Consider the following 22,735-nt stretch of genomic DNA (forward strand, 5'->3'; position numbering starts at 1 on the left):
ATTAAGCACAAATGGGGGGTTATCCCAATTTTTCCTCATTAATGACCAGTATCCTACAACATGTATGCTAATATAGATAATAGCGTGATGCATCTGTTTCCATACTGTAGTGGTCATCACGTCTGCTTTACATGCAGAAAGTCCTGGATTTGGCCCCCAGTGGAGTCATACTTCTGTGAATTGCAGTGTAAACCAATCAAGGTTGTGTGGTAATGGTGAGTAACAAAACCTCATCAATTGTCATCAAGAGGGTTAAGGCAGGAAAATAATGGTGGCCACACAAAATATTGACACTTTGGGCCCAATTTGGACATTTTCACTTAGGGGTGCACTCACTTTTGTTGCCAGTGGTTTAGACATTAATGGCTGTGTGTTGAGTTATTTTCAGGGAACAGCAAATTGACACTGTTACACAAGCTGCACACTCACTACTTTACATTGTAGCAAAGTGTCATTTCTTCAGTGTTGTCACATGAAAAGATATCATCAAATATTTACAAAAATGTCATGGGTGTACTCACTTTTGTGAGATACTGTATATATAGATAGAGAGAGACAGAGAGAGAGACTGTGTGTGTGGAGAGCACATATTGCAACATATATTGTAAATGTTGTTTCCTAAACCTATATTATATTTATATCACCAGATCGTTCACCATGAAGTGTGGATGAAAATGATACCAAACATGCCCTGAGAAATACTGTAATTAAACACAGTTCAGATGACCAGTTTTGGTTTACCTGGTATCTCTGAAACACATTTCTGATCATTCAAACCTTAATCTAATAACTGCCTAAATTTATAAATGTTCCACAGTTGTGAGCAATATCATAATTAACAAATTATCATGTATCTCTAGACAACTTCAATAAATGGCAGAAGAATTATTTTAAGGAAATTACACAAGTTCTAAAAATCACATTTACATTGAGATTTATTTGTTCAAAAACATTTACAGTGACACAGATCTGTAAAATATCTGTTAAAGCTCAGCTTTAAACTCTGTGAAATAAAAAAATTGCAATACATTTTTTCAATCAAGTGCCTTTTTTTTAAAAAAACAAAAACAAATTATTACTGTAGACCACTTTAAACACGTATGATACACCAGAGCTGAACTAATGTAATGGTAAATACTAGAGATGCACCGATGTATCAGCCAATAGTTTAAAAACATCTGATGATCAGTGACGATTATATCCTGTCACTCAAAAGAAGGCGGGAAAACACATTGATTTGCTGCTGTGTGTAAAGATGATATTTCTTGTGTGGAATGAAGATAAAACTGTAGTTTGTAATCTCTGCACTGCTAAAATTTTACACCGGATGCTGCAGCAGTGAAGCGGGAGTTTCGGCGTCGAGATGATTTTTTTTCTTCCGCGCTGCACGAGCTGAATTAAAGCTGCAGAACCAGAACACCGCTGAAAGATTTAAATATGAAGAGGAGTTGAAAAAAAAGTATATATATATATATATATATATATATATATATATATATATATATATATATATATATATATATATATATATTGTACAAAAATATATATATTTGTAGAGTAGTGTATTTCATATCCAGTTAAGGTTAATGAGTTAATATCATCAAAAAAAGTTGATATTTTATATTTCCAGTTTGATGTTCAATGAAGAAGTAAAAATGCTTTTGTTTGTGGAGAGTGAATGTGAGACTAACAGGTTTTTAGAATTCAGTTAATGTTAGTATATAAAAAGTTGATATTATATATTACCAGCTTGATGTCAATGATGGAGTAGAAATGCTTTTGTATGTGGTGAGTGAATGTGAGACTAACTGGAGGGGTTTTTTTGCTTGTTTTTTTTTTTTTTTTTTAGAATTCAGTCAATGTTAATATGAATTAATATCATTCAATAAGTGAAGAAATCTTACTTTAATCTTCAGAATTGAGTTCATGTGTTAATGTTAATTAGAGTAATGTGTTTTCTGTTTATGAGACCAGTTACTGTGAAACAACTTGTTGAAATAAAGAGAATAAAGTTTTTATTTGCATTTTTTTCAGAATTGTGGAATTAATTATTACTAATTTAAAAGAAGGTATAAAAGGCAGAACTATCGGTATCGGCCGATATCACTCCGAATAATCGGTTATCGGTATTGGCTGAGAAATTTAGTATTGGCGCATCTCTAGTAAATACTATTTGGATAACTTTGTACATAACAGTACAGGACAGATATCTGTCAGTTTATATATTGTACATACATAGCATGTTTCCATTATTCAGCTGAACCAATTACAGTAAACAGCAAGAACAGCAGCCAGCCACCCATCACAAGCGGGGGAAAAATGTAATAATAATAATAATAATAATAATAATAATAATAATAATAATAATAAACTTAATTCCCAACATGTGATAAAGAGAGGAGTGTAAAAATTCTTTCAGTGGCAAAAAAAAATCATCAATACACAAAGCATTTACACCATCCACTTTATTAGGAACACCTGCACGCATTCATGCAGTTATCTAATCAGCCAATCATGTGGTAGCAGCATTGTACTGCATAAAATCATGCTTATACAAGTCAAAAGCTTCAGTCATGTTCATATCAACCATCAGTATGGAGGGAAAAATGTGATCTCTGTGATTTTGACCGTGGCATAGTTGTTAGTACCAGATGATTATTTCTTTAACAGCTGATCTCCTGGGATTTTCATGCACAACAGTATCTAGATTTGACTGAGAATGGTGATCCAGTGAGCAGCAGTTCAAATGGCAGAATAAGCTTAATAATGAGAGAGGTTTGAGGAGAATGGCTGGATTGGTTCGAGCTGACAAGAAGGCTACACTCACTCAAACAACTACTCTTTACAACCAGGGTGAGTAGAAAAGCGTCTCAGAATGCACAACTCGCCAAACCCTAATCTCATGTTTCCCCCATTCTGATGTATGATGTGAAAGTTAACTGAAGTTCATGATCTGTATCGGCAGGATTTTCTGCCTTGTGCTGCTGACACATGATTGGCTGATTGGATAATTGCATGAAGTGGAGGTGTAAATGTGTTCATAAATTGGACAGACAGTATATATCCTCTCACAACAACTGCAACAGCAGCAGAGACGTTTGTAAAACAGTAGGTCTGCAAGAAATTAAGGCAAAGGAGTAAAATCAAAGTAAACAAAAAAAAAAATCACTGACTGCGTTTACATGGACAACAATAATCCACTCTTGATCTAATTAAGACCATAATTTGATTAAGAAACTACCATGTAAACAGCAACCTTAATCTAATTATGGTCATAATCTAATTAAGCTCTAATCGAATTAAGACAGGTGGATTAATCCTGTTTTAATCGTATTATGGACGTGCATTACAGACATGTAAACACCTTAATCACATTCTGAGCATCGTGTGAGAGTTTTCACCGCATTTTGCGACAGGACACGATCACACACGGCAGTTTTACGTTTTACGGCAAACAAGAGAGTTCGGCTGTGTCCCAAACTGCATACTTGCCTACTGTAGGCCGGTAGTGGGAAAAAATACATGTATCTCGGCTACTATACAGTAGGTAAGTATGCGATTTGAGACGAAGCCCACGGCTTCAAGCAGTCGTCTATTTGCACGTATAGCATGACTAATAATTAACCGCACTTGAAGCATTTGTAAAAAATTTTAATAAAAACACCCAAAACTGTATACGGTACCATAAAGAAGACGAAGTGTATGTTGATGCATGAAATTCTGGAGGGAGTCGGACGGCGTGGCGACGTAATGACGTGGGCTCTTAATCTAATTATGATCTATAACATGTAAAACGGGAACATGACAGGAGTATTCTAAAAGCGACTCATGTAAACACCTTAATCACATTATTACCTTACTTAGATTAAGGTCAATAATTAGATTATTGCTGTCCATGTAAACGGGGTCATTTTCACACAAATTTTCAAAAATAGTATTTAACACTAACAGTACAACTGTTGTTGTCATTTGTAATAAATGTATAATTATCAGAAATGCAGAGTAGCAAAGATTTGCACAAATCACTGAAACATTTGGCAGTAATGGCACTTCAGCCACATCCAGTTTGATTCGAAGTTACAATTTAGACATATAACAATACATGACATCACAGCCCCACACTGGGCCTGGAAGACAGTACTGCTTATTTAACAAAGTTAAAATCTATTTTACTAATGAAACCTAACAGCCTCTCGAGCTTTCACACACAACAGTCTCTAGAGTTTCCACCTAATGGTACAAAAACGAAGGAATGGCAGTTCTCAGGGCATGGAACACCTTGTTACTGAGAAAGGTCAGACATTGGTTCGAATTGACAGGAAGGCTACAGTATGTCAAATTATCACTGTTTACAACCGTGATGAAAAGCATCTCAGAATGCATAACATGTTGAACCTTGATGTGGATGGTCTACAAATGCAGAAGACCACATCAGCTTCCACTCCTGTCAGTCAAGAACAGGAATATGAATTTACAGTGGGTACAGACTCACTGAAACTGGACTGAGAATCTTCATTTCTAATGCAAGATGTAGATGGTAGGGTCAGAATTTGGTGCCAACAACATGAATCTATGGATGCAACCTGCCTTCTGTTAACAGTTTAGGCTGTTGGTGGTGTAATGTTGTTGGGAATGTTTTCTTAAAACACATCGGGCCCCTTAATAACAATCATTTGAATGCCACAGCCCGAGTATTGTTGCTGACAATGTGCATACCTTCATGGATACAATATACCCATTTTTTAATGGCTGCTTCCAGTATGATAATGCATCATATCACAAAGCAAAAGTAGCCTCAAAATGGTTTCAGGAACATGACCATAAAATTGTTGTGCTTCAGTGGACTCCCCAGTCAGCAGATCTGAGTCCAATGAAACAGCTTTTTTGGATGTGGTAGAATGGGAGATTCCTAGCATGAATGTCCACCTGAAAAATCTGCACCAATTATATGATGCAATCATGTCAACATGGACCAGAATCTCAAAGGAATGTTTCCAACATATTGTGCAAAGTGAAGACCTTACAGCAAAGGGAGTTCTACCCACTAGTAGTAAGTTCCTAATAAAGTGGCCAGTGAATGTATATTATTGGTGAGTAGCGCCAAATGACACTGAAAACAGCTAGAATTCCCTTCACTATTGAGAATGTGAACGTCTAGACATGTTTTTAGGACACCTGATAAGGTTCAGTACAGGTATAAGACCTCATTTAGCTGCCACACTGATTCAAATTATTGATTTGAGTAACTGATTAAGTCAGTTATATGTCTAAGTAGTGAAAGAGTTAAGTAATAACTGGTGTGGGACTATAGTTTATCATCCAGTGGTGTAGCTGAGGTAGGAGACATCGATGAGTCCTCTGGCCCCAATTCATCCATTGGTTGGCTTTCCTGTTAAAAAATACCAAAAATACCAAATGAAAGAGGACAACATTTTGATAAAATTGATGCTGGGAAAAAAAGAACATGGAAACCCTGAATGGTAAAAAAATAAAAAATAATTGAAATGTTCAAAGAAAAACTTTCTCTTACAACAAAAACAGCTAGAAAAATGATTTACAACAGGTGCAGCTGACTAGTTAATATCTGGTCCTCACCAATCATGGGACCAAAGAGCTAGTAATTAGCAGTTTCTGGCAGCTTGCTTGGGCAAATGTGGCTGGATGAAATAATTGCAAACACTAAAGAGTGTACATGCACACTACCATTCAATGTTTATACGTGATTTTCTTCATTTTGTAATATTTTCCATTATCTATGAATAATAATGAAGGCTGTGGAATGGAATTATTCACTTACAGTGCATCCGGAAAGTATTCACAGCACTTCACTTTTCCCACATTTTGTTATGTTACAGCCTTATTCCAAAATGGATCAAATTAATTATTTTCCTCAAAATTCTACAAACAATACCCCATAATGACAACGTGAAAGAAGTTTGTTTGAAATCTTTGCAAATTTATTTAAAAAAAAAAAAAAGCAAAAAAATTATTTCTATTTAAAATTCTTCAGAGAAACAGTTTCATTTAAAGCAGAAACTATTATTAAAATACATTTTGATTCAATCATAAGCCTTCATCAAAAATGTTTTTAAGACGATGAAAAATATATATCTTATCTAGCATGTCCAAACTTCTGACTGTTGGCTAATTAGCTTTAAATATTTCTTTTGTTTTTTGGTGGGTTAAATGGTCAAATTAAGACTGGAAACGTAACTTAAATGAACACAATTAAATTTTTTGCCCCACTATACCTTTCAAGGCTTCCATACATTAACGACAAAATCAACACATACAACATATATAATGTCTTTTTACACAACAATTCCTGCCCATTAATTCGACGGGTCGAGCGGTGTTCCAAGACCGCTCAAGTTATATTTCCTATAACCGCACTGGGACATTTCACTGTGTGTAATCACTCCGTTCATCTGTGTTCGCCACTTAAAATTCCACTTCCTGGTTCGAAACAGTTACTACAGTAGTGTTAGCAACATCATCAGCAGACATGGCAAACAATACTTTTCAGGAATATAACTTTTGACTTAAAATATGAAACTGGTCAGATGAAGATGAAAAGGAAAAGGAAGAAGAGATGCCAATTTTACCGGAAGCACTTTTAGCGGGAATGCCATCTAGCAGATGTGCTATAAAGTGAGCATGGCTTCCTCGAGATCTATTTCCGCAAGCGGAGCAAAAATAAACAGAACATCTTTCCATATTGTGTCCGAAATGTCACGATATTAATTTCTTGTTTATACTGAACTGTTGTATAAAAGCAATATTGCAACCGTGCGGTTATAATGAATATATGATAGCGAATCACAGCCGTGCTGATATTCAGTATAACCTCACTGTTGCTCGTGCGACGTTGATACTTTGATGTGACGTTTGTGATGACAACACAAAAAGCATCAAGCATGTACATAAACATAAAAACAAAACTAATTTATCTTATTTGGGCTTAAGAACACTTACCCTGTGCTTGAGATATGAGAGGTAGGTGTCCCATCCCAGTGTAATTATATTTACATACAACACCCGAAACTTCGCTGGTAAGAAGTAGAAGTTGATAATCTGTGCAGTCGGCCAGAAACACCAGTCCGCCTAATACAGTACAATACAATACAGTATTTTTTAAATCATGTCTGTCTCTGACTTAGGTATATCAAAAGTTGACACTCTATTGCTTTATTATTTATTAATTTACCCTCTATTCATTCTTGTTTACGCATTTCCTTCAAGTTTTCAACAATCATTAGATTTAAAAGAAATCAAATTTGGACGATAAAAATGAAAGCAGATGGTAAGTCGTACTAATCTTACCCTATAGAACTCCCAGAATTTCTCTTTAAACTCAGTGCAGCCTTTGCGCCACCCGTGACCCTCCATCACGCCCATACCTGAAATACACAGGTACATAAACACCACTGACTTCAATACAGTGGAGACCACGATACTACATGTAGGGATGCACTGATACCATTTATTCAGACTATGAGAACATGTATTTTGGTATTCTTTGATACTGATATCTACTTAATATTAAGCAACTGGAGGAACATGTAACATTTTATTTAGCTCTAGTTATGTTGGTTGCTAGCAATGAACTCCTCATGCTGAATTTGATATTTTCCAAAATAATGGCGTTTAAACAGTCTCCTTAAATAGAAAGCGTTTGTATCAGTAAGTGTGGTCATTAAAAATGAGCACGAGGCTCCGTGAACTGCACATTAAGACAGGAGCAAAGTGTAAAACACAGGAAAAAGGACTGGTGTGTGTCTGAGTGCTCACAGAACTAAACTGCTCTCACACTGGACAGTTTCTCAGTGTGATTACTTCACTGCTCCATGCTCACAAATACCTTTGTGTGAGCACAATTCATACCAGCTTGGGCTTATTTTTAACTGCTCTGTGCACTCAGGTCTATTAAAGATGCCTTAAGATGTTTTATCAGGTTACTTGCATTGCAGAAAGACGCCTCAGTCCTTCCTCTTGATATTTACACAAAGAACAGTTTGCATTCTGGTTTGCTTCGATTGCCATCATTAATCATGAAGTACATTCAGATTGCTGTCATTTCATATCCTCTGCTCATTATCATTCCTACGAACACATGGCATTGAATGTTCGTACTGGATCATTTTTTTGAACGTTACCCAATAGCAGAATGAGTATCAGTGCATCCGACTGAGAATGAAACCAATATGGTTATGTTAACGTACATTAATAGCATGCATTATAGAAGGATTTTGCACAAAGCCTGGTCCATACCTATGAAATACCATGCGCCAAATACGGGTGAGGCAACAAGCTGGTCTATCAAGACTTTCTTGGCAACAGTCTTTACGATTTTCCCCGAATAAACCCTGTCCAACCACTGATACCAGTAGTGCAGAAACGGTCCCATGGTACATCCAACTGCAAACATGCGCCCTGGAGAACAGAGGAAGGCTTGATCACAGGCTAAAACCACAGATTTCATTCAATTACAAAAGTAATTTAAAACGGAGTACACTAATGAAGTCAATGTTTTTTATTGTTAAAACAAATAGCTTGGACTTGTAACTCCAAAAAAAGGGTATAATTGTATATATGGTAAGTTTTCTATACAAAATGTTTTATTTAACAGTTATGGAAGGAGTCTTGGATATCAGTGTTTAGTAACGGTTAGTACATTTTCTGCCGCAGGAAAGTCTAAAAAAACAAAAATAAAATACCTGCATTTTTCACATGTAAATGTGTTTGATATGCAAAAGATCAGGAAAGTTAATTGAAAATGCAAATCAAATATGTTTTTTGGCGACTTTCTGTCCCTGAGAACAGCACCAGTGTTGCCAACTTAGAGACTGTGCTGCTAAATTTGGTCTTTTAAACCTGTTTAGTGACTTCATTTTAAAAAAAAAGCCTAGCAACAAAACTGCAAACATGCGCCCTGGAGAAGAGAGGAAGGCTTGATCACAGGCTAAAACCACAGATTCCTTTCAATTACAAAAGTAATTTAAAACTGAGTACACTAATGAATTCACCGCATTTTAGTGTTAAATTAAATAAATAACTGACTTACACCTAAAACAAAACAAAAAAAACAGGGTATAATTGTTTATATGGCAATTTTCTGTACAAATTTTTTTTTTCTGCATTTTTCACATGTAAATGTGTTTTGTATGCAAAAGATCAGGAAATTTCATTGAAAATGCAAATTAAATATGACAGTTTTTTTGGTGACTTTCTGTCCCTGAGAACAGCACCAGTGTTGCCAACTTAGAAACTTTTTAGACCTGTTCCATGACTTATTTTAAAAAAGCCCCTCAAAAACCAATCACTGATTATAGAAGAATTTCACTGATCAGACTATGATTTAAATATGACTATTATGTAATCCATCAGGTCCAATCAAAAGTTAAAATAATCAGAGTAATAAGAAATGTTTTAATCCATCAAAGGCCTAATAATAACTTTCAATCATGAAGAGAGAGTGACTTAATATTAAATCAGCATTTAAACATGATTACCTTGTAATAATACATGGAATATTTTATTAATCAGGAAATAAGAAGTGAATATTCATGTAGGTGAAACTAGGACAAACTGATGTAACTCCAGCTTGTGGGAAATCACTGAGCACACATTTCTCACTCGTAGTTTGTATCTTTTTTAATACAACTGAGCTTGTCCTCTGTATCTTTAGGAGTGGTCCATTGTTCAAACTGCAGCAGTTTGAAAAATACAGAATATGCTCGTACTGATAAATCCACCGGTGTCAGAGAAGATGTGCGAATGTTCAAAGAAATGTGTGTGTGTTAGTTTGCTAAAAGACTTCCTTTATACTCTTATCAAATAAGAGACGGATGAGCTGTAGAGAGTCTTTGTTATGAAACTGTACAAAATAGTGTATCAAGATGGAGTCCGGCAGTCGCTTTGCAAAACGACTCAGCTCTTGTTATTCTGGTAATAAAAGTCTAAAAAAAAATTTGCCATCAAAAACCTCGAGATTCTGAAGTTTTTGTTTTTGCTGAAGAAGATTCCATAACATGATCAATGTTGTTCCCATCAACCAATCACTGATCACCAGTTTTCCCATTGACTAACCACTGACTACAGTTGTTTGTTGAGTGCTAGATATTTTCCTCCTCAAAACAGCAAACTGCATAGTCAATTTGATATATTTAACAAGCAAATATGTCTGTATGTTGATTGATCTAAAGCAAATACTTGTATACACATTTAAAGGGGTCATGACATGTTTTTTTTATTTTATTATCTGAGATGTATTTATAATATTATTAAAAGGTTGTTTTTTTCCACAAAACATACAAAATTTGGCAATTTCTGACCTTTTCCTAACTCTGTCTGATTGTAATGTTTAGTTTTTGTGTCCTTTACCTTTAAGACTTCAATGTAACCACCCACTGCTATGATTGGCTAACATCTTTAATTTTCAATCATTAATCATGTGCTCAATCAAAATCATTAATTATCAACAAGCCCTGCCATAACACGTGCGGGGCCAACGGTGCAATGATGTAAAAGTAGGTGTCGACGTCTTGCTATAAGGGCAGTCATATGAAAATGTATTTGCCCGTGTGATGTCACAAATCCCATCACATTCAAACGAGCCGTTTTTGGAGCCTGGTTAAATAAGCACTCTTTGTACCAAGGAGGACGTATTAAGCTATGAAACTTTAGAATATTTTAATGGTACAATGACCTCATATGTGTTAAAACGATAAAGGAAAATTTGATTTCTCATGTCATGACCCCTTTAAAGGTAAAAAGTGCTAGTTTGTTAACTGCTGATGCTGTGCACAGCCATGTTGATTTGATGTCAATCCCTGAACTTGTAGGTGAGACTACTACCCTGAGTTAGTGATGTGACGCTCATGAACGATTGGTTCATTTTGAACGAATCTTTAATATGACTCGGGAACGAGATGTCTCAGAGAGTGATTCGTTCATTTTGTGTTGACCGTGCATGTGCTTCAACATCCCCATAGGTTCTGTACAGGAAACAGAAATGATTAGTTCATCTCTCGAGTCTTCAGGTTCGAGTCGTTCGTTCTTCAAGTCACAGCTCCATAGGCTGAATGCAACGGGGCTGTGAAGTGATGAATGAACGACTCGAATCCTGAAGACTCGAAAGGTGAACGAATCGTTTCTGTTTCCGGGGCTAAAAAACGTGACAAAAGAACGACTTGGATCAGGAGGTGAACTAACAGACTGCAAAGCATGAAGACACAGCCAAGCAATGAATTAATCATTTCTATTTCTCAACTTGGTTGCATTAGACTATAGTTTATTTTATATTCCAAATGTTATCAAAGTTTGTGTAAGTACTAGATGCGGTTTCGTTGAGAACAGGAACAGACGGTATATTTAACAAATGGAAACATCAAATTGTTTTTTAATTGCTTCAAACATTTTACTGCTGTCAAACGTAATTACATATGAAAACTTCAGTGCTCTGAAGTATGATGATGTCACATTCTGTTTCCGCCCATATTCGCAGCCTCGTCCGACAAAAACACGCACGTGACCGCGTCATTATTTGTAGTGCGTTATGCAAATGAGCAGGGCGAATAAATTAAGATGCTAATTAGTTTGTGACGCCTCCGGTGACTTAGGGCGACATCTTCCAGCGTGCGCGAGCTACTTTTCTCTGAAAAGAGTTGGCAACACTGTGCAGCACGGACATTTAACCCAAGACGGATAATTAAAGTGTGAGATATCTTTGTTAAACACCGACGTTGTGTTCACACGCAGCGGAGTGAAATAAAAACGATGATGAAATCATGTGTAATATTACATTAGTGGTGTCAGTTCATACCTGTGCGCGGCCAATCATGGGTCTTAGTCGGTGTCCGTCTCTTCTCTCTGGTCTGCTGAATGCAGTCTCCAAGAGCAAGCATGCCTCCACTACTAACAATGTTAGTCACTATCAGATATTTCCCTGAAAAAAGCGGCTTCCAGTAGAAAGATATCCGCACGAGTAAACCTTTACTTTGAGGTATCATGACTAGCTAGCCTGTTGTGTTAAAAGAGGAGTGTAAAAATCATTTACAATAAAAGATTAAAACTCCAAAACTCTACAGCAAATTCACCTGTCCAAATAACTTAAACCACAAAAACAAACAAGAACTATGTATTAACAAACACAGCCGGCGACATGTCTTGACACTTGTTAATGAATGGTTCATTTTTCAGACAGGAAACGGTAGTCTTCCGTGAACTCTGGACAGGATTTCAAAGTAAAAGTCTTTTCAAAGTTTCTTATTATAATTTTTTTTTAAATTATTTTTTGAAAAGCAACATGTGTGACAATTAAAGATATTCATCGTAGTTTGAAAATAACCAAACGCGGTTTTCTTACGCAGAAATATTCTACCCCAACAAAAAGACGACGTTTTGTTAATGAATGGCTCATTTTACAGAGAGGGAACTAGTTTTCACTCATCAGGATTTCAAAAATAAATGGTCTTGTAAAGGTGTTGATAGAGGTTTTAATTAAAGAACACAGGTACAGGATTAATAATAATAATAATAATAATAATAATAATAATAATAATAATAATAATACATGTTTTCCCAGAAGTGACAAACTATAAAACAAATGAGAATATCTAAAAAACAAAAACAACAACAACAAAAATTGGTGTCCTTAACTCTCAGGGACAGATAAAAAAAACAAAAACAAACAACAACAACAACAACAACAACAACAATAATAATATGCATTTTCGTGACAAAATGCAGTTTAGACACCAGATTGAGTCATCAGGTGACAGATCATGTAATGTGTGACCCCATGTCACCGAGCAATGTGTGAACACCACAACAACTTCATGCCTCCCGCACAGCGATCCGCAGACATTGAAAAGTGTCAACTTGGCTTAAGGTTGTGTGTTCATTGCCAGTAAGGCTGAGCAACAAAACCTTATAAACTACTTAGCCTCGTAATGTTTTAAGAGTTTCCCTCATTAATTAACAGAAAAATGTATAGACATTCAAACAGTAGCTTTAAGCAAGTGGTTCTATAGTGTAGTGGTTATCATGTCTGCTTTACACGCAGACGGTCTTGTGTTTGACCCCCAGTGTCCACTGGGGGTAAAACCACAGATTTCATTCAATTACAAAAGTAATTTAAAACTGAGTACACTAATGAAGTCAATGTTTTTTATTGTTAAAACAAATAGCTTGGACTTGTAACTCCAAAAAAAGGGTATAATTGTATATATGGTAAGTTTTCTGTACAAAATGTTTTATTTAACAGTTATGGAAGGAGTCTTGGATGTCAGTGTTTAGTAACGGTTAGTACATTTTCTGCCGCAGGAAAGTCTAAAAAAACAAAAATAAAATACCTGCATTTTTCACATGTAAATGTGTTTGATATGCAAAAGATCAGGAAAGTTAATTGAAAATGCAAATCAAATATGTTTTTTGGCGACTTTCTGTCCCTGAGAACAGCACCAGTGTTGCCAACTTAGAGACTGTGCTGCTAAATTTGGTCTTTTTAAACCTGTTTAGTGACTTCATTTAAAAAAAAAAGCCTAGCAACAATCGACCAATCACTGATTACTATTCTTCCAGTCGACCAATCACTGATTACTATTGTTCCAGTCGACCAATCACTGATTACTATTGTTCCAGTCGACCAGTCACTGATTATTATTGTTCCAGTCAACCAGTCACTGATTACTATTGTTCCAGTCAACCAGTCACTGATTACTGTTGTTCCAGTCGACCAATCACTGATTACTATTGTTCCAGTCGACCAGTCACTGATTATTATTGTTCCAGTCGACCAATCACTGATTACTATTGTTCCAGTCGACCAGTCACTGATTATTATTGTTCCAGTCAACCAGTCACTGATTACTATTGTTCCAGTCGACCAATCACTGATTTCTATTGTTCTATTGTTGACAGAAGATATTAGGTTTTATAAACCCGTAAAATGTTAGTTTGTGGTGCCGTGACCAAAGACGACTTCTTTCTGTAAGAAACAAATGATAATATATTATGTTCTATTCTGAAAAAACCCTCTATTCTATCATATTTATTTTCTTCTAAGTGTCTTCAGGAAATGTTCCTTCTTCATACAATTTGTAGTACGATATGGAAATGGTCACAATGAATAAATGAATATGGAAATTTTTCATAACTCTGCGCGGCCAATCATGGGTCTTAGTCAGTGTCCGTCTCTTCTCTCTGGTCTGCTGAATGCAGTCACCAAGAGCAAGCATGCCTCCATTACTAATAATGTTAGTCACCATCAGATATTTCCCTGAAAAAAGCAGCTTCCAATAGAAAGATATCTGCACGAGTAAACCTTTACTTTGAGGTCAGCCTGTTGTGTTAAAAGAGGAGTGTAAAAATCATTTACAATAAAAGATTAAAACATCAAAACTCTACACCTGTCCAAATAACTTAAACCACTAAAACAAACAGGAACTATGTATTAACAAACACGGCGACATGTCTTGACACTTGTTAATGAACGGTTCATATTGCAAACTCAAAAGGCAGTCTTCTTTGAACTTTGATCAGGATTTCAAAATAAATGTCTTTTAAAAGTTTTTTTTTTATGGGTAAAAACAATATGAAGGTAATGTCTGTGTGATAATTAAAGATATTCAGTGTAACCAAACACGGTTTTCTTAGGCAGAAATATTCTACCCCAACAAAAAAAAAGCTTTGATTTTTCATGACTGAATGGCTCATTTTGCAGAAAGGGAACCAGTTTTCAGTCATCAGGATTTTAAAATAAATGTCTTTCAAAGGTTTTCATGGAGCATTTAATTAAGACAAACACAGGTACAGGATGAGTCGTAAAACTATAAAACTAATGTGAATATCTCCCAAACTATTGTCTTTTACTGTATACTGTTGTATTGGTATCCTAAATCCTCAGAGACAGATAAAAAAAAGAGCTCTGAAACACCTATTTTGATTTGAAGAGCACTTTGATTAGCACTTTGATTTGAAGAGCACTTTCAATTAAATAATGCACTAATAAATTCGTGAAAATTGGTTGTATAATTTACGTTACGCACTAAGCTTCATAGATTAGCAAAGTAAGCTAACTGTGTTAGCGACGTACACTCAACAGAGGTAACTTTAACGCTGAAATTTTCTTCATAATGTCTCATTTAATGATGAGGTTATATATGACAGGATTAAAATACATACATCTTACATACATCTTCATTAGACAGTACATGGGAACTATTCCCAGATAGGAGCTAAGGTAGTGAGAGGAGAAATGAAGCAATGTCAGACCACATTTGAATACACATTTTGCATAGCATTTAGAAAAACTCAATCCAACTGTCGCTTCTCACGCTGTCGCTAAAATGATGGCACTGTTTCATGCATGTACATAGAAAATGAACACTTGCCTCGCTTGCTAGTATGAAAGTAGGGTCCAGGAAACAGGTTTGTGACAGAGTTAGTATCACCATAGTATAAACTAAGTAGTAGTTTGGGGGGAAAACAACAACAACACAAAAAAACTATTATATATTATATTACACTCATGTTTAATAGGTCTTTCTTCAAAACCTTTCAAACTTCATAAATGTGTTTGTGTGTAATAAAATGTTAGTTAAATTGTTTCTGGAGTGTTTTAGAAAGCTGTACGTCTGTGTGAACTACAGCCTTCCGCATAGTGTGAATGGCTGTTCAATATTCCCTCTTCCTTGGTCCACAAAATTCTTAAAATGTTGAGTTAACTTTTTTTGTGTTGCTCTTGTAACATTATTATTACACATCAAGACCAATCCCTGAGAAGCAATTTTCCCCTATTTGCTTGTAAAAACAACAAGTATGCATATGTGTAGCCTACATGCACTATATGGCCAAAGGTTTGTGAACATCTGACCACGATTTCCATATGTGCATTTTCTCCAACACCATTTCCACAAACTTGGAAATGCACAATTGTCTAGAATGTCTTTGTATGCTTTCACTTTAAGTTTTCCCTTCCCTGGAACTAAGAGGATCAAACCTGTTTTAACATGACAATGCACCTGAGCACAAAGCGAGGTCCATGAAGACATGGTTTGCCACTGCACACTGCACGTTTTGCAGTGTGTGTTGAAGAACACACACTGCATGCCAGGCTTTCTGATCCAACATCACCTGACCTCACTAAAGCTCTTATGTCTGAATGTGCACAAATCTCCACAGACCTGTTCCAAAATCTATTTGCAAGCCTTCTTTGAAGAGTGGAGGCTTTTATAGCAGCAAAGATGGGAGCAACTCCATATTGATATCCATGGTTTTAGAATGAGATATTCAAGATTGTGTGTGTTGGTCAGGCGTCCACAAACTGTTGACTGTAACGTATATTACACAATTTCTGAGTCTTTAACCTATTGTGCTCTGCTTTGCTACTGGCCAAAAGTTACATCAGCATCTGGTGGAAGGACACTGTAGAAAGAAACTGATTGGAACCAGCTACTCTCACTGACAATTAAGATGAGGGTCAGCTGAGACTTGTGATGTTTATTAACCTGCTGGCTTGCATCACTCTGGGCATCACAATGATGCATGGAAAATTTGAAATGGGATAGGTGTCATGTATCAGAGAAGGAACTCTGAACTACAGTTCCTAGCAGCCACTGCATCTTAGTCACATGACCACCTACACCTGAATCACGTTTCTGTTAACGAGCACTCATATATATAGCCACTGTTTGCATTGCATTCCTTGTCTTACGTTTGTCTTTCATGACCTTTTTCTCTGTTGCTGTGTTTTGTTCTTTGGTTTATGTTTAGTCTTTGCCACAGTGTTTTGCCTCTATGTCATAGTGTCTTTTTGTAGTTGTTTTGTTCTTTATTAAATTGTTGAAATTCTGCACTTGCATCCATCTCAACTTCCAATCGTGACAATAGGCTCCAGATTCAGCACAACCCTGATCAAGGTTAAAGCGATTACAGAATATAAATGAATGAATGTTACAGTGTAAGCAGTACACTAATATGAGGAACCACATATAATTTACATTTGGCACATTTGGCACACTTTAGTGTTTGATTTGAGATGATACCATCCTAAAACAGTACAATAACTAGATTGAGTATGTAGTGTGTAGTGTACAAACGTATTTGCATACTAGTCTAGAATTAAGTATTAGTGCAGGGTACAGCCAGTCTGATGGTTTGGTCCTGCCCACAGGATGATGAGTCAAATATGGGGGGGACTCCACCATTCCTGGTTTATCTACAAGTTGTTATCTTCTTGTTTTAATTGATGGCCAGATTCCGTTACTAATTTTTCTGCTAGAAATTTTTTTGGCATTATTTGTCACCATTTTCCCAGTCTCAGTAGCACATACAGGTTAATATATACATACAGACTAACATTGTGCAACACATCTGTCAAAAAAATGGTGGACTCTGAATACTGAATTTTTCATGAGAAATGGTCAACAGAAACGTATTTGATTAATTTGCTCCCAGCAATTGGCTGTGCCCAAACAATTTAATACTTCACAGCACCCATCTTGGTAAAAAGTAGTACCAGTGAACTGGAAAGCAACACTCCCCAATGCCCCTTCACCCCAGAGCACTCTTGACCATTCTCATAAAATATGAGCCAAATTAGCTTTCATGCAGTTGAATTGCCTAGTGTGTAACTACAAGCTCATAAGTGCTCATTACAAAGAAAATCTGGACAGTGAAGCCACTCGTGACCATTCTCATGAATCAGTAAGAGCTGAATTTTGCAGTTAAATTTGGCTTTCAAGCAGTTAAATGGCAGAGTGTGCTTGAAAATTATGTCATTGCTAATGCTAACTCTACTTGAGGCACCATAGGTTCTGGATTTGGAGCTTTATGGTCAGGAATGGGGGGCAGGTTCAAGAAATAAAAACACCATTCAAATCTTACTTGCCTATTTAATCTTTAGAGAGATGAGCTTGACCAATTTTGACAAATCCTGCCTGATGCATTTTTAAGAGTTAACATTTGTGTGACTGAAATATAAACTGTAATGGTCCAGTCTAACAACAATCTACGAACATTTCAGCTAATAAAAGTATTCACTTGAAGGGGTCACATTTGTATGACGATTGGTTTCAATATAAAGAGTGGCATAAAAACAGTGCATTTTGTTCTGTATACATATCATTTTTTTCATAAATAATTATAAGTAAGCTTTTGATTACTGTAATTATATTTGTTATAATTATTATAATCTTCTCTATAACAGGACTTGCGTAATTGGTTTAGTATAGAATTATTTCTATGAAGCAAAACCAGGCCTCTATAGAGTTCACTCCTTTTTAATGTATTGTGCTTATGCGGATATTAGTTGCATTTATACTAAGTTATGTTTCAGTAAAATATTGTGATGGAACAGAAAGTAATAGGAAGTGTTGTGTTAAGTTATTTTAAGCTATAACACTTCTAATATGAAGTAAACATTTTTTAAGAAGCACATAACTCATATCATACATGTAAAGATTAACCTAGGTTTCCTTTATCTAGGCTTAGAAGGAGTAACCAACTGCATTGGTACACATTAAAAAAAGCTGTAACAAAAGCTTTGATCCAGTTTCGTCGGAGCTCCAGTGCAGGTAGGTGGCTTGATTCCCTTTAAGCAGAAAAAGAATTAAAAAAAAAAAAAGTCAATGACGACTCCATTTAAATTTCCACATTATTTCCCATTGCATATGAAGCAAGAAATTTTTTGACTTACTTTATACAACTTGCAGATGAGGTTAAAGAGAGTAGACATTGCCTTATCTTCCCAGTCATCCCTGTATAACTGAAATGTTTTTTTTAAATAAGTCAATGGTTACGGATTTTTTCTTTCTTTCTTTCTTTCTTTCTTTTTTTTGAAAAAATTTAAATAAAATTGGTCTACCTGGTTATTATGATTTGTTATACATATACTGTAAATACATAGTAAATGCATGAATGATGCCATATTGTGGTGTACTATTCAAATGGCATCAGTTAAATCAATAGTTTTCCATCATGTTTTATATCTCTTACCCCATTGAATGTGACCCAAGGGACATGGGTGTGTTGTGGTCTGAGAGCTTGAGTCTTCAGGGCGTTCTCATGCATGAGACGATGTCCGAGACCTCCTCTCATACACGATTCTACAGTCCCCCATTCCACAGATGGGGCATACAACTGCAGACACTAGAGAAAAATTACAGCCATTTAGGTTGATGCATCATTTTTGAGCTGCTTTGTATGTTATTATGCATAATGAATGACATATAATGAAATAATTTTTTAACCCACAGGCTGAGCTGCATTTATCACATCTGATGAAGACTCCATGCAGTAAATAACTGGAAACGCTGCATGGCCAGTGACATTCAGAATGCAAGCCTGTTTTGACAAGATGATAAGCATCTTAATGTCATGACATGCAATTGTTATCTAATGAAAACTTGTTGCCTGATTACCTCAATCATGTTAGCTTGGCATTCCAGCTTGCCGTGCTGGCATGAAAACAAATTCTGTTCAGGAAATTCCTAAAATCAAACAATTCAACAGGCATTAAGAAACAAAAGGAGCATAATACAGCAAGACCTGGGAATTATACGGTTCTATAGAATTTTCTACGTGATAATTATGCGATTTTAAGATATTGAATGATAAATTGTTGAAAGGCAAAAAAAAAGAAAAAGAAAAAAAAAACAAGAATAAGTGAAAAAAAACATAAAAAGTGAAAATTAAGTGAAAGTTGTGTGGCTAAGGCTGCAACATTTTCAGGTAGGCATACCAGCTCTGGGAAGTCTGCCAGATGCACATGCTCTGCCCTAAAAGCTTATACACCCATTGTAGCCAGTCCTGTAGGCTATATTAGCCTAGTTCCGACTGAACAAACTACAGTTCGCCCTATTAATCATTCTGATTGGTCATCCGTGGAGCTTCGCTTCAGACTCGACCTGTGCTTCCAAATTAACAGGTCACTGTGGTACAGCAAACCACAAATTTTGAAATGACGTGTCTGGCCCCTGAGAGTGACCCCAAAAAATTGCAATATTCACCATAGGCCAGACAGACTCTGTGATCTGGTTGTTTGAAAGCAAATGGAAAGTTCTCATCATGGTGTGAAACACTAGACATCAAGTCTGTATTTTGCATCATGACCTTGTGTTTTGTAGGAAACAAAACACGTTTTGTTTTTATTTTATTTTTTTTCATCAGAAACAGCCAGAAGCTGGAGAGTTCAAATATTTCTGTGTAAGGTATTGGTGCTGCAGAATATTATTAACCAATCAATCTGCCCTTGCAGATGAGAATGTGCCCAGGCCAGCCTGTGTCCAGTGAGGATTCTTTCTTGTTTATACCATAATACAATAATACAGAATTTCACAGAGTTTTTTTTTGTGATTGTTGTGGCAAAAAATGATTGATTTTGCTGTGGCTTTTTTGTGCTTTTTTGCAGAAAACTACTTGAATTGGTGAAATTGCGATTGCATGAAATTGTTGTCTTTCACAGTGATGTTTGTTGATAAATGAGACCTTTAAACTGTACTCAAATTCTAGGCACATGAACTGAAGAGGGTTTTGGCTGAATGTGCGTGGTGATGACGTCACATGACGTCTGACATCCTGACATTTCAACATTAAAAAATCAAAACAACAAACAGTTTAGCTACATTTTTTAAGTAAAACATTTCATAAAGTTAGTTTAAAGAAACACCTTTAGAAGATTATGTATTCTATTATACCTTTGCATTGCCATAGGGCACTAGATGTACCCTCATGATATCTCCGAGCATTGTCCAGGTAGGGAAAAGTTGACCGGTCAGGAAAGTTCTACAACCTGGACAGAAGCTTTCATAGTACACAGATACCTCTACAGGAGGGGAAGATGGAACAGGCCTGGTGGCATTTAGCTCCATACACTGTTTCAGAACCTTTAAACCAGTAAACACAGTAAGTGTGACACATTAAGAACATAGTGAAGTTTAGCTGCATAACTCTCATGGCCTGCTGGAATTTACAATTTAGATTTCTTTATTAACCAGGTGTATGTAGGCAATATTGATTGTGTAGAAGTGTATACAATGTTTGCTTAACCTCATTTAGTCTGAAAACTGATCCTGGTATTATAATGTTTGCCAGGATATACTGAGGATTTGTGGAATTACTGCCTCCCTCTTTACACACAGTTTGGTTCAAACCTTTATAAGGGTTAGAATTTACAACTGATGTGCATATGCTCTGAGTTCTTGCTGATTTAGAGGTCAGCACATGCTTCTGTGAAATTAGAAGCTGCTTGTTTTTCATTTCAAAAGTATGACACTAATTTACAAGCACAAAGGGGTTTTTTGAAAAGGAGCTGGGAGCAGACGTTGTACTCTTATATGGCAGTGTACGATCAGTGTAAGATGCCTATGGAATATTATTATAAATAAACATCTCCATTTCCATCTCCTGTAAGAATACAGGTTATTTAATATGGTAGAGTTTTATAGCTGTAGTAAATACAGTTAAAATCTGATATGGACACACTGAGAAATATTGAATAGTTTATAACTTACCCCACATTCCACTGCGATTTCCAAACTGCTACACCATAGGGATGGGGGATACCCACAGGAATGGGAGTCAGTCTGACATTTCTCAAAAATAAAGAAGAAAAAAAGAAATGCATAGATCGATAACCAGTTCATCTTTGTTTCTGGGTGCATTCAGAAGTTCTCTAGACTATGTCTTGTGATGAACACGCATGACTTTGGTGAATGTTGTGCTTTGGAACTCCTCCCTTTGATGAAAGTCTGTAGAGAGCCACAGCTGAGCAAGACAACATCACAGTGAAAATGACAAAGAAACATAAGCACTGGGCATCAGAAAACAAACCCAGAAACCAACAGGAATTCCTTTTTGGTTCTCATAATCTGATTTAGAAATGGACATTATGTTGCAAATTTTCTTTTTTTGGGGGGGGGGGGGGGGGGGGGGTTACCACGCTTGTTTGAGCATTTCAGATTCTACCGATCTCCTGGTATTTTCATGCACAATAGTCTCTAGAGTTTACACAGAAGAGTGTGGGGGGAAAAAATACACCTAGTACGCTGCAGTTCTGCAGGCCGAACTGCCTTGTTGATGAAAAGAGCAGAGGAGAATGGCCAGACTGGTTCAAGCTAACAGGAAGGCTTTGGTAACTCAAATAACCACACTTTACAACCGTGGTGAGCAAAAAAGCATCTCAGACCTCGAAACGTCAGCGCTTGAGGCAGATGGGCTACAACAGCAGAAACGCACGTCGGGTTCCACTTCTTTCAGCTAAGAACAGGAATATGAGGCTACAGCAGGTACAGGCTCACCCAAACTGAACAGTTGAAGATTGAAGCAAGATCAAGCAATGTTTTTCCAATCTTCGACTGTCCAGCCAATCAACACCTGAAATCCCTGAGAATATTAAATGAAACATTGAAATACAAATTTTATTAATTTATTTTCGTTTATATTCATTATTTTCTCATTTTATATTCTCAGTTTTCATTTTATATTCTCAGGTAAACACTATATACTCACACACAAACAGGCGACAAATTAAGGGGAAAAATCCCATAAGATGTCTCGGTGAGGTGTTGGGCAACCACAAGCTGTCGCAGCAGCTTCAGATCTCTGGATCTGTACTGGAGGAACGAACACCATTCTTTTTAATATATTCCTGCAGTTGGTGTTTTGATGATATGTATACTATACGTTGGGTGGCTGTGGCTCAGGTGGTAGAGCGGGTTGTCCACTAATTATA

General features: G+C 36.2%; 2 protein-coding genes across 2 annotated transcripts; both read right to left on the reverse strand.

The window, feature by feature from the left end:
* Nucleotides 1-1,519: 1,519 nt before the first annotated feature.
* Nucleotides 1,520-12,214, reverse strand: mpv17l2 (MPV17 mitochondrial inner membrane protein like 2). The gene is made up of 5 exons (XM_017479030.3): nt 11,825-12,214; nt 8,272-8,433; nt 7,324-7,400; nt 6,976-7,104; nt 1,520-5,389 (listed from the first exon to the last, which is right to left on the reverse strand). The coding sequence occupies exons 1-5, from the start codon at nt 12,009-12,011 to the stop codon at nt 5,306-5,308; spliced, it is 639 nt and encodes a 212-aa protein (XP_017334519.1). The 5' UTR covers nt 12,012-12,214; the 3' UTR covers nt 1,520-5,305.
* A 5,669-nt stretch (nt 12,215-17,883) lies between these two features.
* ifi30b (IFI30 lysosomal thiol reductase b) lies at nt 17,884-21,724 on the reverse strand. The gene is made up of 7 exons (XM_017477475.3): nt 21,516-21,724; nt 20,700-20,888; nt 19,425-19,493; nt 19,258-19,347; nt 19,000-19,152; nt 18,701-18,769; nt 17,884-18,595 (listed from the first exon to the last, which is right to left on the reverse strand). The coding sequence occupies exons 1-7, from the start codon at nt 21,663-21,665 to the stop codon at nt 18,524-18,526; spliced, it is 792 nt and encodes a 263-aa protein (XP_017332964.1). The 5' UTR covers nt 21,666-21,724; the 3' UTR covers nt 17,884-18,523.
* Nucleotides 21,725-22,735: the final 1,011 nt, after the last annotated feature.

Source organism: Ictalurus punctatus, chromosome 10, assembly GCF_001660625.3.
Source record: "Ictalurus punctatus breed USDA103 chromosome 10, Coco_2.0, whole genome shotgun sequence".
Classification (NCBI taxonomy): Eukaryota; Metazoa; Chordata; class Actinopteri; order Siluriformes; family Ictaluridae; genus Ictalurus; species Ictalurus punctatus.

Coding starts and splice junctions, on each gene's coding strand:
- mpv17l2 (XM_017479030.3), bottom strand. CDS start 12,011: ATGATACCTCAAAGTAAAGGTTTACTCGTGCGGATATCTTTCTACTGG. Junction 8,434..11,824: donor CCATGATTGGCCGCGCACAG/GTATGAACTGAC, acceptor TCTGTTCTCCAG/GGCGCATGTTTGCAGTTGGA. Junction 5,390..6,975: donor TCTCATATCTCAAGCACAGG/GTAAGTGTTCTT, acceptor ATTTTTTAACAG/GAAAGCCAACCAATGGATGA.
- ifi30b (XM_017477475.3), bottom strand. CDS start 21,665: ATGCACCCAGAAACAAAGATGAACTGGTTATCGATCTATGCATTTCTT. Junction 20,889..21,515: donor AAATCGCAGTGGAATGTGGG/GTAAGTTATAAA, acceptor ACTGGTTTAAAG/GTTCTGAAACAGTGTATGGA. Junction 19,348..19,424: donor GCCAAGCTAACATGATTGAG/GTAATCAGGCAA, acceptor TTGTCAAAACAG/GCTTGCATTCTGAATGTCAC.